We start from the raw sequence: 12,904 nt of genomic DNA, 5'->3' as shown, positions 1-12,904 counted from the left end.
CTTTTCTCAGAAAAGGAGCTCCTGGCATCTCTTTCTTTTATCATCTTTCCACTCTATTCTTTGCTCATTAATATGTCTCTGTGTAGGGCAGAGGTGTATGCCATGTAATTGTAATCTGAACTGTGGCCGACTCCTCTAGCCCACCCAATCTTGTTGACATTTTTAGTTTACTTTTTTTAATTTAATGCCGAATGCTGTTTATTGAAGGAGGGAAGAGGTCTTAAATACAGACTTACAGCACAATGGAAGAACCCCAGAGAGCAAAAGTTTGCTATCGATGTTTTACAATCTTGCATCTAAGCTGTTAACGCCCATTATGCAGGAAATACAAACAAGAAACTTCCTTTAAGCATTCAAGTGGGTGGAACCCAGCAGGGAATTAGCATAGGGAGGATATTAAGGTCAAGGTCAGCAAGCAAGGCAACAGTTACCCAAAACAGTGGCTAGGACCCTACAGGTCCCCCTTCTACTAAAAAATGACCTTCTGACTTAGGTTGCATGGGACATCAGCAGGTCACCTTACCCGTCATGGAGATGCCTGCCCAGGCCACACAAGTGCTCTGTCTTTGGTTGGTGAACGCCCCCCAGGCATTACCCGTCTCTGAATACTCATTATCATACAGGCTCAATCGTGTGTGAGCTGCAGAGTTAACTGCTGCCAAAGATCTCAAAGTGGCACTGGGCTTGCAATCTGTGTGTTTGACACAGAAAAGACCAACTGAGGTCTTATCCCACCCATAGCCAGTAGGCTAAAGGCAACTGAGCCATTCCCTTCCTTAACGAGCCTTACTGCAAACGGGAGTACTTGTAAGATGGTATCCCAAAAGCAAATGGAACTTGAGTTTATAAATTTATAATTTTCAAAGCCAATACAAATGTATATTACTATTGAATTAAATTTATCAGCCCAATAGAATGAAAGATTAACTAACTGTGGTAGCTACTTTTGCTGCCAGGGTCTCCACTGTGCTAGCTGTAGTAAGCAATTATGAAATGGTAATCCCAGAAACAGTAGCAGCAGTGGCCGCCAGAGTTTACTTTTTTTGAATATCTTGTTCCTGTGTAAGTACTGGGATAAATATTTCAAGAATGTCTCATAGCTTTATGAATAGACTTCTGGCTTCTTTTTATGCCTCCAAGGCATAAGGAAGACTTTCAAGTAGATAAGGAAATCTCCCTAAAAGTAGGATGGGTAGTATGTTCAGGACTATCCTGGGGAAGATTAGAAGCACCATTTCTGGGAGAAGGCATAAATGTTTCATAAGAAAATTTCTATCAATCAAATATCCTCACATTGTACAAGTATTAAAAGTCCCTCAAGTATGCAGCAGGTGGAGATGAAAACCAAAGGTGGCTCAGCTTTGTTTCCTTGTCAAGCAGCTCTTCTGGCTTTCTGACTTCTGACATTCCATTCAGATATGGTGGTGCCAGGGAACACCTGCCAACTGCTTAGGACATCTTCTGACCACATAAGACACCTGCTGACGGCAGAGGACATCTACAGAATGTCAGGACCACTGCTGAGGGCAGGGTCACCTGCAGAAGCACAGGACACCTACAGAGGACACAGGATACCTACAGAGGGGCAGGGTCACCTACAGAGGACACAGGACACCTGCTAAGAGCAAAGGACACCTATAGAAAGCACAGGACACTTGCAGAGGGTCAGAGTCACCTGTTGAGTGCACAGAACATGTGTTAAGGAGGAGAGAGAGTTGCTGAGGGCACAGAACACTGAAAGAGGGGCAGAGTCACCTGAGAGGGCACAGGACACCTGCAGAGGACACAGGACACCTGTAAATGGTCAGAGTCACCTATTCATGGCACAGGACATCTGTTAAGTAACAGGGCCTGCTGTGAGGGTACAGGATACCTACAGAGGACTGAGGATACATGCATAGGGGCAGCATCAACTGCTGAGGGCACAAGACAGCTGCCAAGAACACAGGACAGCCACAGAGGACCTAAAATACCTGCAGTAGGGTTGAGGCACCTAGTGAGGGCACAAGACATTTGCTAAGTGCACAGGACACCTACAGAACATCAATATCACCTATTGAGGACATATGGAAACCTACAGAAGAGTCGAGCCACCTCCTGAGGGTAGAGGACAACTACAGAGGACCAAGGACACCTGCTGAGGGCACAGAGGACACCTGCTGAGGGCACAGGACACCTGCTAAGTATACAGGACACCTGGTTGGGAAGGGTTATTGAGAGGACACAGGACACATTCAGAATGTCAGGACCACCTGCCAAGGACCCATGGGCACCTGCAGAAGAGCAGAGCCACCTGCTGAATGCACAGGACACCTACAGAGGGCAAAGGTCACCTAGTGAGGGCACAGGGCTCCTACAGAGGAGCCTCCAAAAGCACAGGGTCACCTGTTCATGGCACAGGTCACCAACAGGACACATGCATAGGGCCAAGGTCACCTGCTGGGGGCACAGGACACCTGCCAAAGTCACAGAACACCTAGAAAGGGGCAGGGTCATTTGAGAGGACATAGAACTACTCCAGAATGTCAGGGTCACCTGCTGAGGACACAGACACCTGAAGAAGAGTAGAGCCACCTGCTGAGGGCATAGGACAACTATAGAGGACCAAGGACACCTACTGAGGGCACAGGATACCTGAAGAGGGCAAGGGTAACCTGCTAAGGGCATAGGACACCTACAGAGGACACAGGACACATACAGAATGCCAGGGAAATTTGCTGAGGTCACAGGACACCTGCTGAGTGGCAGGGCCACACGCTGAAGGCACAGGATACCTTTAAGGGGCCCAGCCACCTGTTGAAGATAGAAGACACAAATTAAATGTCAGAGCCATCTGCAGAAGACCAGACCTGGGGGTGAGGGGTAAGGATACAGCTTGATGGCACTGGACAGGGGCTTGGCTACCTGCTGAGGTTGTAGGACACATTTAAGGAGCAGGAACATTTATTCATACCAGAAACACCTGCCAAGGTCATGGAGACACCTACATAAAGACAGAAGACACTAGAAGAGGGGCAAGGGGATCTGCTGAGGACAAAGGACATGTTCCAAGAGGTAAGGCCACTGTTGAGTACCAGTGATAACTGGTGATGGCATGGGGACATCTACAGAGGACACAGGACACATGCATAAGGTCTGGGACAACTACTGAGGGTACAGGCCACCTGCTAAGGTCTCAGGACACTTGGAGAGAGGCAATGCCATGTGCAGAGTGGCAGGGCCACCTAATGTGGGAATGGGAACACCTGCCAATGGCTTAGGAACATCTTCTAACCACACAAGCAACTTACTGTGTCCTGTGACTACACAGGACTCTTGCAGAAGACAAAGGATACCTCCAAAGGGATAAGGTCATCTGCTGAGGGGCATGATCACATGTTGACAGATTTGGTCACCTGTTGAGTGCACAAAACACATGCTCAGGAGAAGAGTCACCTACTAAGGGTACGGGATACCTAGAGAAGGGCAGGGCCACCTGCTGATGGCACAGACCACCAGAAGACACAGGATGCCTCCAGATGGCATTGTCACCTTCTGAGGGGCAGGGTCACATCTTGAGGACACAGGACACCTACAGAAGGGAAAGGCCATCTAATAAGGTCATAGGACACCTCTAGAAGGGAAGGGGAATCTGTAGAGGGCACAGGACACATGCTGAGGATGTAGGACACCTACTGAGAGGACAGGACACCTTCAGAAGGGCTGGATCACATGTTGAGTGCAGAGAACACCTATAGATAACCCAGGACAACCTCAGAGGGGCAGGATCCCCTACTAAGGGCACAGAATACTTGTTAAAGAACAGGGCTACGTCCTGAGTTCAAGGGTCACCTGAGGGAAGGGACACAGGATTCCTAGAGAGGACTCAAGAAACCTTCAAAGGGGGAGAAGTCACATGTTCAGGACATGGGACACCTGCAGAAGGGGTAGGATTGCCTGTTAAGGGAATAAGACACATGTTAAGGAACAGGGTTCACTGCTAAGGGCACAGGACACTTGTTAATGAATAGGGCTACCAGCTGAGGGCACAGGAAACCTGCAAAGGGAAAGGGGAACCTGCAGAAAACACAGAACATCTGCAGAAAGGCAGGGTCATTTATTCATGGCACAGGACATCTGCAGAGGGACAAGGGAAACTGCTGAATGCACAGGACACCTTTTAAAGACCAGGGAAACCTGCTGAGGACCAGGATCACCTGTTATAGTCACAGAACACCATCTGAGGTCATAGGATGCCTGCAGAGGGTCAGATTCAACTCCTGAGGACACAGAATGCCTGCTGAGTGGCAGGGCCACCCGCTGAGGGCACAGGATACCTGCTGAAATGCGGAACCACATTCTGAGGGCAAAGGATCTCTTTAAGGGGACTGGCCACCTGTTGATGAACAGGACAACCTGTTGAGGGCAGAGGATGCCTATTAGATGTCGGGGCCACCTGGAGAAGTCCAGAGCCATGTGAGTGGCAGGGATACTCCTTGAGGCACAGTACACCTGCAGAGGGGCACAACAATCTGCTGAGATTGTAGGACACATTTTAGGAGCAGGAACACTTATTCAGAACTGGAAACACATGTTGAGGTGATAGGAACAGCTACATAGAGATGAAAGACACCAGAAGAGAGCCAAGTACATCTGCTGAGGGAAAATGACATGTTGTGAGGGTCAGGACCACCTGCTGAGGATAGGGACTAGTTGCTGAGGACCAAGACAAACTGGTGAGGTCATGGGTAAATCTATAGAGGACAAAGGACACATGCAGAGGTTCTGGAACACCTGCAGAAGTCACAAGACACCTGCTGGGAGGCAAGACTACCTGTTTAAGACCAGGGTCAACTTATGAGGATGTGGAGACTCCTAGACATAAGACCTTCAGAGGGCCTGAGACAACTGCTGAGGGCACAGGGCACCTGCTAAGGTCACAGGACACTTGGAGAGAGGCAAAACCATCTGCAGAGTCGCAGGTCCACCTGCTGAGGGAATGGGAGCACCTGCCAATGGATTGGGGACATATTCTGACCACACAAGACACATGCTGACTGCATAGGACACCGGTAGAAGGGCAGGTCCACCTGCTGCAGTACACAGCTGTACAAAAGCATATGCATAGATTGTAACATAACGTATTTCCTCATACCAAAGTCCCTAACCTAATTTACATGTCCTACTGAAGGGGAGCACCACCTGTCTCCATGACTGTAGTCTTCCATTAAGCATTGTATGCAATATACAATATACAATAATACAAAGTGTGCCTAAGGTGTCCTGTGACCAAAGTCATGGGATGGCCACAGGGCCCCCTCAGTAAAACAATCATTTTCCACAAGGATTCTTGTTTAAAAAAAAAAAAATATCTGTTCTTCTAATCTCTATCCCATACAGCGATTTTGTTAATTCCTAAAGAGTAGAGGTAGCATGTTTTTCACCTTTCTTACATGATTTAAAACAAAATCTTCCCAATATCCCATATACATTTACATTGAAGTAACTTATTACAGATTAACAGAACATGAGCAGACAGAAAGCATCTTCTCACAGCCAACTCCCTTGCTGGCAGGCCACATACTGTGGCTACCAAGCAAGAATTCTACTGTCTATCTTGAAAGATAATCTTACAAGGAATCTCAAACCTAACTTTTGTACATAAAAGACAATCAGTCAGCTGTAGTGTACATCTTTACAGTGTATATCCATCTATTACTAGTTTCTTACATCAAGATATTGAGAGTAGGAATGGGTACAAGGAGTTAATCATCACCTCTAATCAACAAACAATCTTAACAGTTGGGTTGCTTTGTATTTTTAACCTCAACTATGTGTCCTTATGAACACTGTAGGGAAAAGAGGCTAGCTAAAGAAACCTACCCTGACCCTGGAGCCCAGAATCAGGGAAAGAAAAACAGGCTAGATCTGGGACCCGAGTCAGAGAAACACTTTATCCCTGAACTCAGAACCAAAGAAACATGCCCTCACTCTAAAACCAGTGCCAAAGAAACACACTTTGTCCCTGGCATCAGAGTCAGTAAAAGAAATATGCCCTGGCCTTAGAATTAGAACCAAAACACTATGAAAGGCCAGTGAAAGAAACACAGTTTGGCTCTAAAATCAGGGCCATCTCTGGCCCCGACCAATAAAACTAACCAGTCTCTGGATAGAAAAATTCTCCTGGGAGAAACTTCACTCCCAAGAGATCCTATATAAACCACCCTTTTCCAGTTGTCGGCGGTTCTTTCCCACCCTGGAAGAGTCAGTCATTTTCCTGGACTCCTCCTTCCCCCAAAATCTTTTTCTCAAGAGTCTTGGGTGTGAGGATCTTCATGTACCAGTGCAAAAAAGAACCTAAGACATCCCTTAGTGAACTCAACAGAAAAAAACTTGTAGACTTTCCCTTAGGGGACTAAGCAAGGTGGAGCAGAAAAAGTAACAATTTTTCTCTGGAGCTGGAGGAGATTGTTACATTTACGCAAGGGTGTCCCCTGTAGCAGAGTGAAGCCAAAGAAGCAACATCTTGGTCTGAAGAAGCAGAGCTCTGCTGGAAAGCCGCCTTAAGTGGGGCCTGAGCAAAGCTCAGCTGTAGCGGCTCTCCAGAAGTGCAGGATTGCTATATCCTGTGGTGAGACCATCCCCACCACACCACAACTCCAGGAATTGCCTGACTCCCAAACAGCCAGGATACCTTTTCCTCCAGAGCTGAGCTGTCCTAGCAGCTCAAGGTATTGCCCGACTCTCTCAAGCAGTCAGGACACCTTTCCCTCTGGAGCTGAGCTGTCTGTCCCTTTGCAGCTCCAGCTGCCAGGGCTGTCCTAGCAGCTTGGGGTTCTGCCTTACTCCACTGAACAGTCAGTATTCCGTCCCCCCAGAGTTGCAACACTTGCTTATAGACATTAGATTGTTTTCTGTGTTTATTTTTTCATCTTAAAGTTATTGTCCAAACAACTGGTCTAAGATGGAGGCAGATACAGAGATCCACGGCCAGGCATCATACCAAGATCGGGGAATCCAGTTGATGAGAGAGAGGAGAGATACTGTAGGTGAGCAACGTTGGATCATGATGGGAGGATGTTCAGAGATGACCAGCCACACTAATGGAAGCCCATGAACTGTGGACTGGTGGCTGTGGAGCCCCCATGGGACTGGAATAGGTCCTCTGGATATGGAAGATGGTTGTTTGGCTCAAACTGTTTGGGGGGCACCAAGGCAGGGGGATCAGGATCTGTCCCTGGTCTTTGGGCAAGCTTCTTGAATCTGGTGCCTATGGTGTGACACCTTGCACAGTCTTGGTGCAGTGGGAAGGGGCTTGGACCTGCCTAGGCTCAGTGTGCTGGACTCTGCTGACTCCCCATGGGAGACCTCGATTTGGGGGATGTGGGGTTACGGGGTAGCTTGGGAAAGAGGGCTGGGGGTGGGAGAAGGGGGTGTTGTGGATAGTATGTGGAGTAGAAAATTTCTTAATAAAGAAAAATGAAAAAATAAATAAATAAAAACCAACTGGTCTAACCTGAAGTTATTACAAGGCTTGGTTTCAGCCAAATGATACACACCAAAATTTTTAACTGTATCTTTTTAGCATTAAGAGACTTAATGGCCACTTTGGCTCTGGAGGAGTTTCAGTTGTTCTCCTTAATCATTAACCCGAGCTGCAATCGAAAGCAGCTCCTTAGGCCCTAGTTGTGAGACATATCCTTGTATATACATTTACTCATCAAAGCTCTGTATAAGCTAACATTATAAATTAGATGGTAAAAAAATTTCCTACCACATAATTCAACCATGTCAGATATCAGAGAAAGACAGCAACAGCAAGCATGCAAAGGGACAACAGAAGAAAAAGACATTCTGTGGTCTGTGGTCTTGGGGGCCTTGCCTGAGAATTATCCAACAGGGGGTTGCCTCCTGGTGGGCCAACACCCTGAACCTCAATCATCACCTGTTGACCCCAGCATGACTACTGGAAAAATGTCTAGTCCTCAGAATAAACAAATTAAAAAATATATATGATAGTGTAAATATTTTCATATGCAAAGAGGATTTATTATTTAAATTGGCCTGTGTTCCTCTATCCTTGCATGAAACTATGTTTACAATCTGAAAAGACAACAGCTTACTGTTGTAATATTTCTACTAATATTAATTGAGCACCAGCAAGACAGACAGCTCAGTGGGAAGGAACTCTGATATGCAAGGCTGGAAACCTGGCCTTCATCACCATATGAAGAGGACCAAAAGTAGAAACCACAAAGCTGTCTTCTGGTCTCCACATAACTGACATGGCCTACAAACCCATAATCACATTACACACACACCATAAATGTTTGTTAAAAAAATAAATCATAGTGCCATTGCATTATCTGGCAGTACTTTATGATGAAATGCCAAATGGTTAACTAATGGGGACAGAGAGAAGTATGGGATATATATATATATATATATATATATATATATATATATATATATATATATATATATTCATCAAGCTATGGTATGAGATACAGTTGATTAGCCTACTTTATAACATCTCAATCAGATAAATGAAAATACTGTTTTGAATACAGATGAGATGCTATGGGTCCCAACAGAAATATGAAATAGAAATTTAGCATGACAAAGCCATCAAAGAATTCTTCCAGAGGAACCTAAGTCTCAAAGAGTATTTGGTGTTACTTAGCTTTTAATATATCAAGCTGTTTCTGATATGAATTTTATGTATATTCTCATAGCTTTTCCAAGACTTTCTAACAGCTTGGATTGATCCTTCCTTCAGCACACACATTTAAGGTATTTGGATACAGTCACTTAGGCAAGGTTTCCTGCCCCTAGGATCTCTGGTTGTTGTTGTTGTTTTTAGCATTTGAATTACATGTCCACCTTCTACAATTATCCCCTTTAGCAAACATTCAAAGTTGTGGTGGCATTGTGTTCCCCAAAATGTGCACCCTAATAAACTTATCTGGGGTCAAAAACAGAACAGCCACAATATTAAACATAGAGGTTAGGCAGTGGTAGCACACGCCTTTAATCCTAGCATTCCAGAGACAGAAATCCATGTGTTCAAGGATACAGCCAAGCATGGTGACTCATTCCTTTAATCCCAGGGAGTGATGGTAGAAAGCAGAAAGGTATATAAGGTGTGAGGACCAGAAACTAGAAGCATTTTGACTGGTTAAGCTTTTAGGCTTTTGAGCAGCAGTTCAGCTGAGATTCATTCTGGATGAGGACTCAGAGGCTTCCAGTCTGAGGAAATAGGATCAGCTGAAGAACTGGCAAGGTGAGGTGGCTGTGGCCTGTTCTGTCTCTCTGATCTTCCAGGGTTCACTCCAGTACCTGGCTCCAGGTTTGTTCTTATTAATAAGAACTTTTAAAGATTCCTGCTACACAAAGTCAGGGACAACTCCAGACAGGATCCAAGGACAAATGACAAACCTGCTAGGTCCCTGAGGCCCCTGAATTAAAGTAAACACCCATATGGAAACACTACCTTGGCCAGGCAGATGTTACACACATAGCTTTGCTTCTTGTGCAAATTAAGCTCAGACCTCACTTTCTCTCACACCCCAAGTGGCACCACAGGACAACTTACTTAGAACAAAGGGGTTTTCTTCCTACCAGGTGCTTCAAGCTCTGATGCAAGTTAACTAGTGATCAAGTATCCTTTCCCTGCCCTGCCAGAAAATGGTGACATAGGAAAATAAAGGCAGTTTTATTTTAGTGAATCATAGACTCTCTTACCTCACCATCTGTAAGACTGTAGTTTGAGCACATTTATGATGGATTCATGTTTCACCTAACCACTTCTAGGGACATATTTTGAGCATATAAATTATCTTTTGGACTTACTTTAGGCCTTATCTAACCCTACTTCTCCTTTATTCACTCCTCTTTTGGTTTACAAATGAAGCTGACTCTCACTGTTCTTGTGAGGACCTTGAAAGATTTTGCACTGTATTGTAAAAGAGTGGCTGCTGGTGAGTTTGTAGACTGGTGACCCAAGAGGAATGGCAGAACTTTGTTACAGAAGAATAAAGTGGATGAATGAAAGAGCTTGGTGTATTAGATTCCTTCACTTCAGATTATTCTCGACATTGGTAGCGCCTCTTCTGGAGACCTTGGGAAGGAGAATATTAGAGACTGGACCCTAATAGTTTTCATTAATGAAGCATTTAATGTTTCTTATATTCTCTTCTATTAAGCATTTTAACATTAACATTGTTAAATTGTGTTGACAAAACAGCACACATTAGGAGTACATCATATACCCTCAGACTTGTACTCAAAAGGCAGACACATGAGGATTTTATGAGTTCAAATGTATACCTGAATCAATACTGGCATACAAGAAAGGTTGAAAAACAAACAACAAAATCTCAAGGGAATTTGTGAAAATATAAAAACAAAACTAGAAACAACCCACCATCCTTTTACAGACATCCTTATTTGAAATGTATGATCACACACTGCCTGATATTTAAATAAACAATGGACCACTTAGATGATAGGCATACCAATCTAAACATTACAGCAGAAAAATACCTATCACTAAGTAAAAGCACAATAGCTGAACAAAAGCCACAGAAGGAATATAATGACCACAAAATAAACTTAAATTAAATGGAATTGCCACACATATAAGCACACTTTAGTATCTACCTCAGATGTTTCAAAATAGAAACCACAATGCAGTGATTTCCACCATCAGTCTTCAGTGAACATGGTAAGCAATTTACTTCCTTCAAGGCTACGATGAAAAATAAATGAAATATGATTTTTTTCTTGAAGATGAAGATAATTGTGATGTCTAAAGTCTTTACCAAATCATTTATATAAATAAGGTTTTTCTCTTGTGTGAGTTTGTTCCCATTTCCTGACTTCAAAATGATATAAATAGGCTTTAAAATATTTAAAGCACTAGAGACATGGCTGGGCAGTTAAGAAATGTTCATTCCCAGGATCAAGGTAAGATTTTTGACAACTTTCTGTAATTCCTGCTACAAGATTCAAGGGTCTAACATTTCATAGTGCAAGTGTTACAGCTTTGGAGAGAAATGTACCCTGACTCAGAGGTCAGGATATAGCTACATCTGTGAAGAGATCGTACTGATTACATTCATAGGGTTTCTCTCTAGTATGTGTTCTTTTATGCTTTAAAAGATTACTCTTACGTGCAAAGGCTTTACCACATTGGTTACATTCATAGGGTTTCTCTCCAGTATGTGTTCTTTTATGTATTTGAAGAGTACCGTGACGTGCAAAGGCTTTACCACACTGATCACATTCATAGGGTCTCTCTCCAGTATGTGCTCTTTTATGCATTTGAAGATTACTGTGACGTGCAAAGACTTTACCACATTGATTACATTCATAGGGTTTCTCTCCAGTATGTGTTTTTGTATGCATTTGAAGATGAGTGTGATGTGCAAAGGCTTTACCACACTGATTACATTCATAGGGTTTCTCTCCAGTATGTGTTCTTGTATGCACTTGAAGATTACTATATTGTGCAAAGGCTTTGCCACATTGATTACATTCATAGGGTTTCTCTCCAGTATGTGTTCTTTTATGCATTTGAAGATGACTGTGCTGTGCAAAGGCTTTACCACATTGACTACATTCATAGGGTTTCTCTCCAGTATGTGCTCTTTTATGCATTTGAAGACTGCTGTGTTGTGCAAAGGCTTTACCACATTGACTACATTCATAGGGTTTCTCTCCAGTGTGTGTTCCTTTATGCTTTCGAAGATAACTGTAACATGCAAAGGCTTTACCGCACTGATCACATTCATAGGGTTTCTCTCCAGTATATGTTCTTTCATGCATTTGAAGAGTATTGTGATAAGCAAAGGCTTTACCACACTGATTGCATTCATAGGGTTTCTCTCCAGTATGTGTTCTTTTATGCACTTGAAGAGTACTAAGACGTGCAAAGGCTTTACCACAGTGATTACATTCATAGGGTTTCTCTCCAGTATGTGTTCTTTGATGCCTTTGAAGATGACTGTGCTGTGCAAAGGCTTTACCACACTGATTACATTCATGGGGTTTCTCTCCAGTATGTATTCTTTGATGTCTTCGAAGATGACTGTGCTGTACAAAGACTTTACCACACTGATTACATTCATGGGGTTTCTCTCCAGTATGCATTCTTTCATGACTTTGAAGCTGACTATCGTATGCAAAGGCACATTGAGTATATACAGAAGGTTTCTCTCCAGTTTGGCTTCTTTCATGCCTGCAAGGATAAGTGGCACATGTAAAAGCCTTACCACATTCAATGCACTGTTGATTACTTATATCTGTATGAATTAATTTTACAATTTGGTACAATTATAAAGAGTAATCAGATCTTAAGGTTTTAATCACTGTGTTTACACTCATGTTGTATTTATACAGTCCTCAAACTCATAGGGCTTTTCTGTAGTGTAAGTTTCTTGATGTATTAACAATGAAGGTAGAAAACCAATTACTTGTATACTTGAATTAAATTCAACAAGTGTATTCAATGTGGGGACTGCTACATATTTTCTAATTGTACTGAGAGAGAGGAATGTTATGTTTTTCTATATCCCTATGATCCTATGGCTTGTATCCACAGTGACATATGATATACCTAGTTAAGAAATAATAACAAATAAAAAATTTCCACGTTGAATTCAGTTTGACTTTCTGTCCTCATAGACTTGTGGTATATGGATTAAGGTTTTTCCATGACAATGCCTCTTGATTCTTGACTCTAAAAACCCCTCTCACTAAACAGCATAGTCACAAGTATATGAGCAATACTAGCTTTACTATGGACTCTTTCTTACTAGAAAGTTTTGGAGATATACTTATCACCTCTTCACTGTGTATACATTTTGTAATACAAGTAGGATGAAATAAATGGATTGACAGTTCTACAGCATAGCTCTCATGG

General features: G+C 43.3%; 1 protein-coding gene across 1 annotated transcript in view; it reads right to left on the bottom strand.

Moving 5' to 3' along the window:
* Nucleotides 1-10,136: 10,136 nt before the first annotated feature.
* LOC102908204 (uncharacterized) overlaps nt 10,137-12,904 on the bottom strand; it is a 40,660-nt gene continuing 37,892 nt past the window's right edge. The window contains exon 4 of the mRNA XM_076544585.1: nt 10,137-12,220. Coding sequence (XP_076400700.1) covers nt 11,056-12,220 — 1,165 coding nt within the window. The 3' untranslated portion in view covers nt 10,137-11,055. The remainder of the gene's footprint in view (nt 12,221-12,904) is intronic.

This window comes from Peromyscus maniculatus, chromosome 9 (genome assembly GCF_049852395.1).
Source record: "Peromyscus maniculatus bairdii isolate BWxNUB_F1_BW_parent chromosome 9, HU_Pman_BW_mat_3.1, whole genome shotgun sequence".
NCBI classification, from domain to species: domain Eukaryota; kingdom Metazoa; phylum Chordata; class Mammalia; order Rodentia; family Cricetidae; genus Peromyscus; species Peromyscus maniculatus.
The sequence above is the reverse complement of the archived record's forward strand: the minus strand, read 5'-3'. Positions and strand labels throughout refer to the sequence as shown.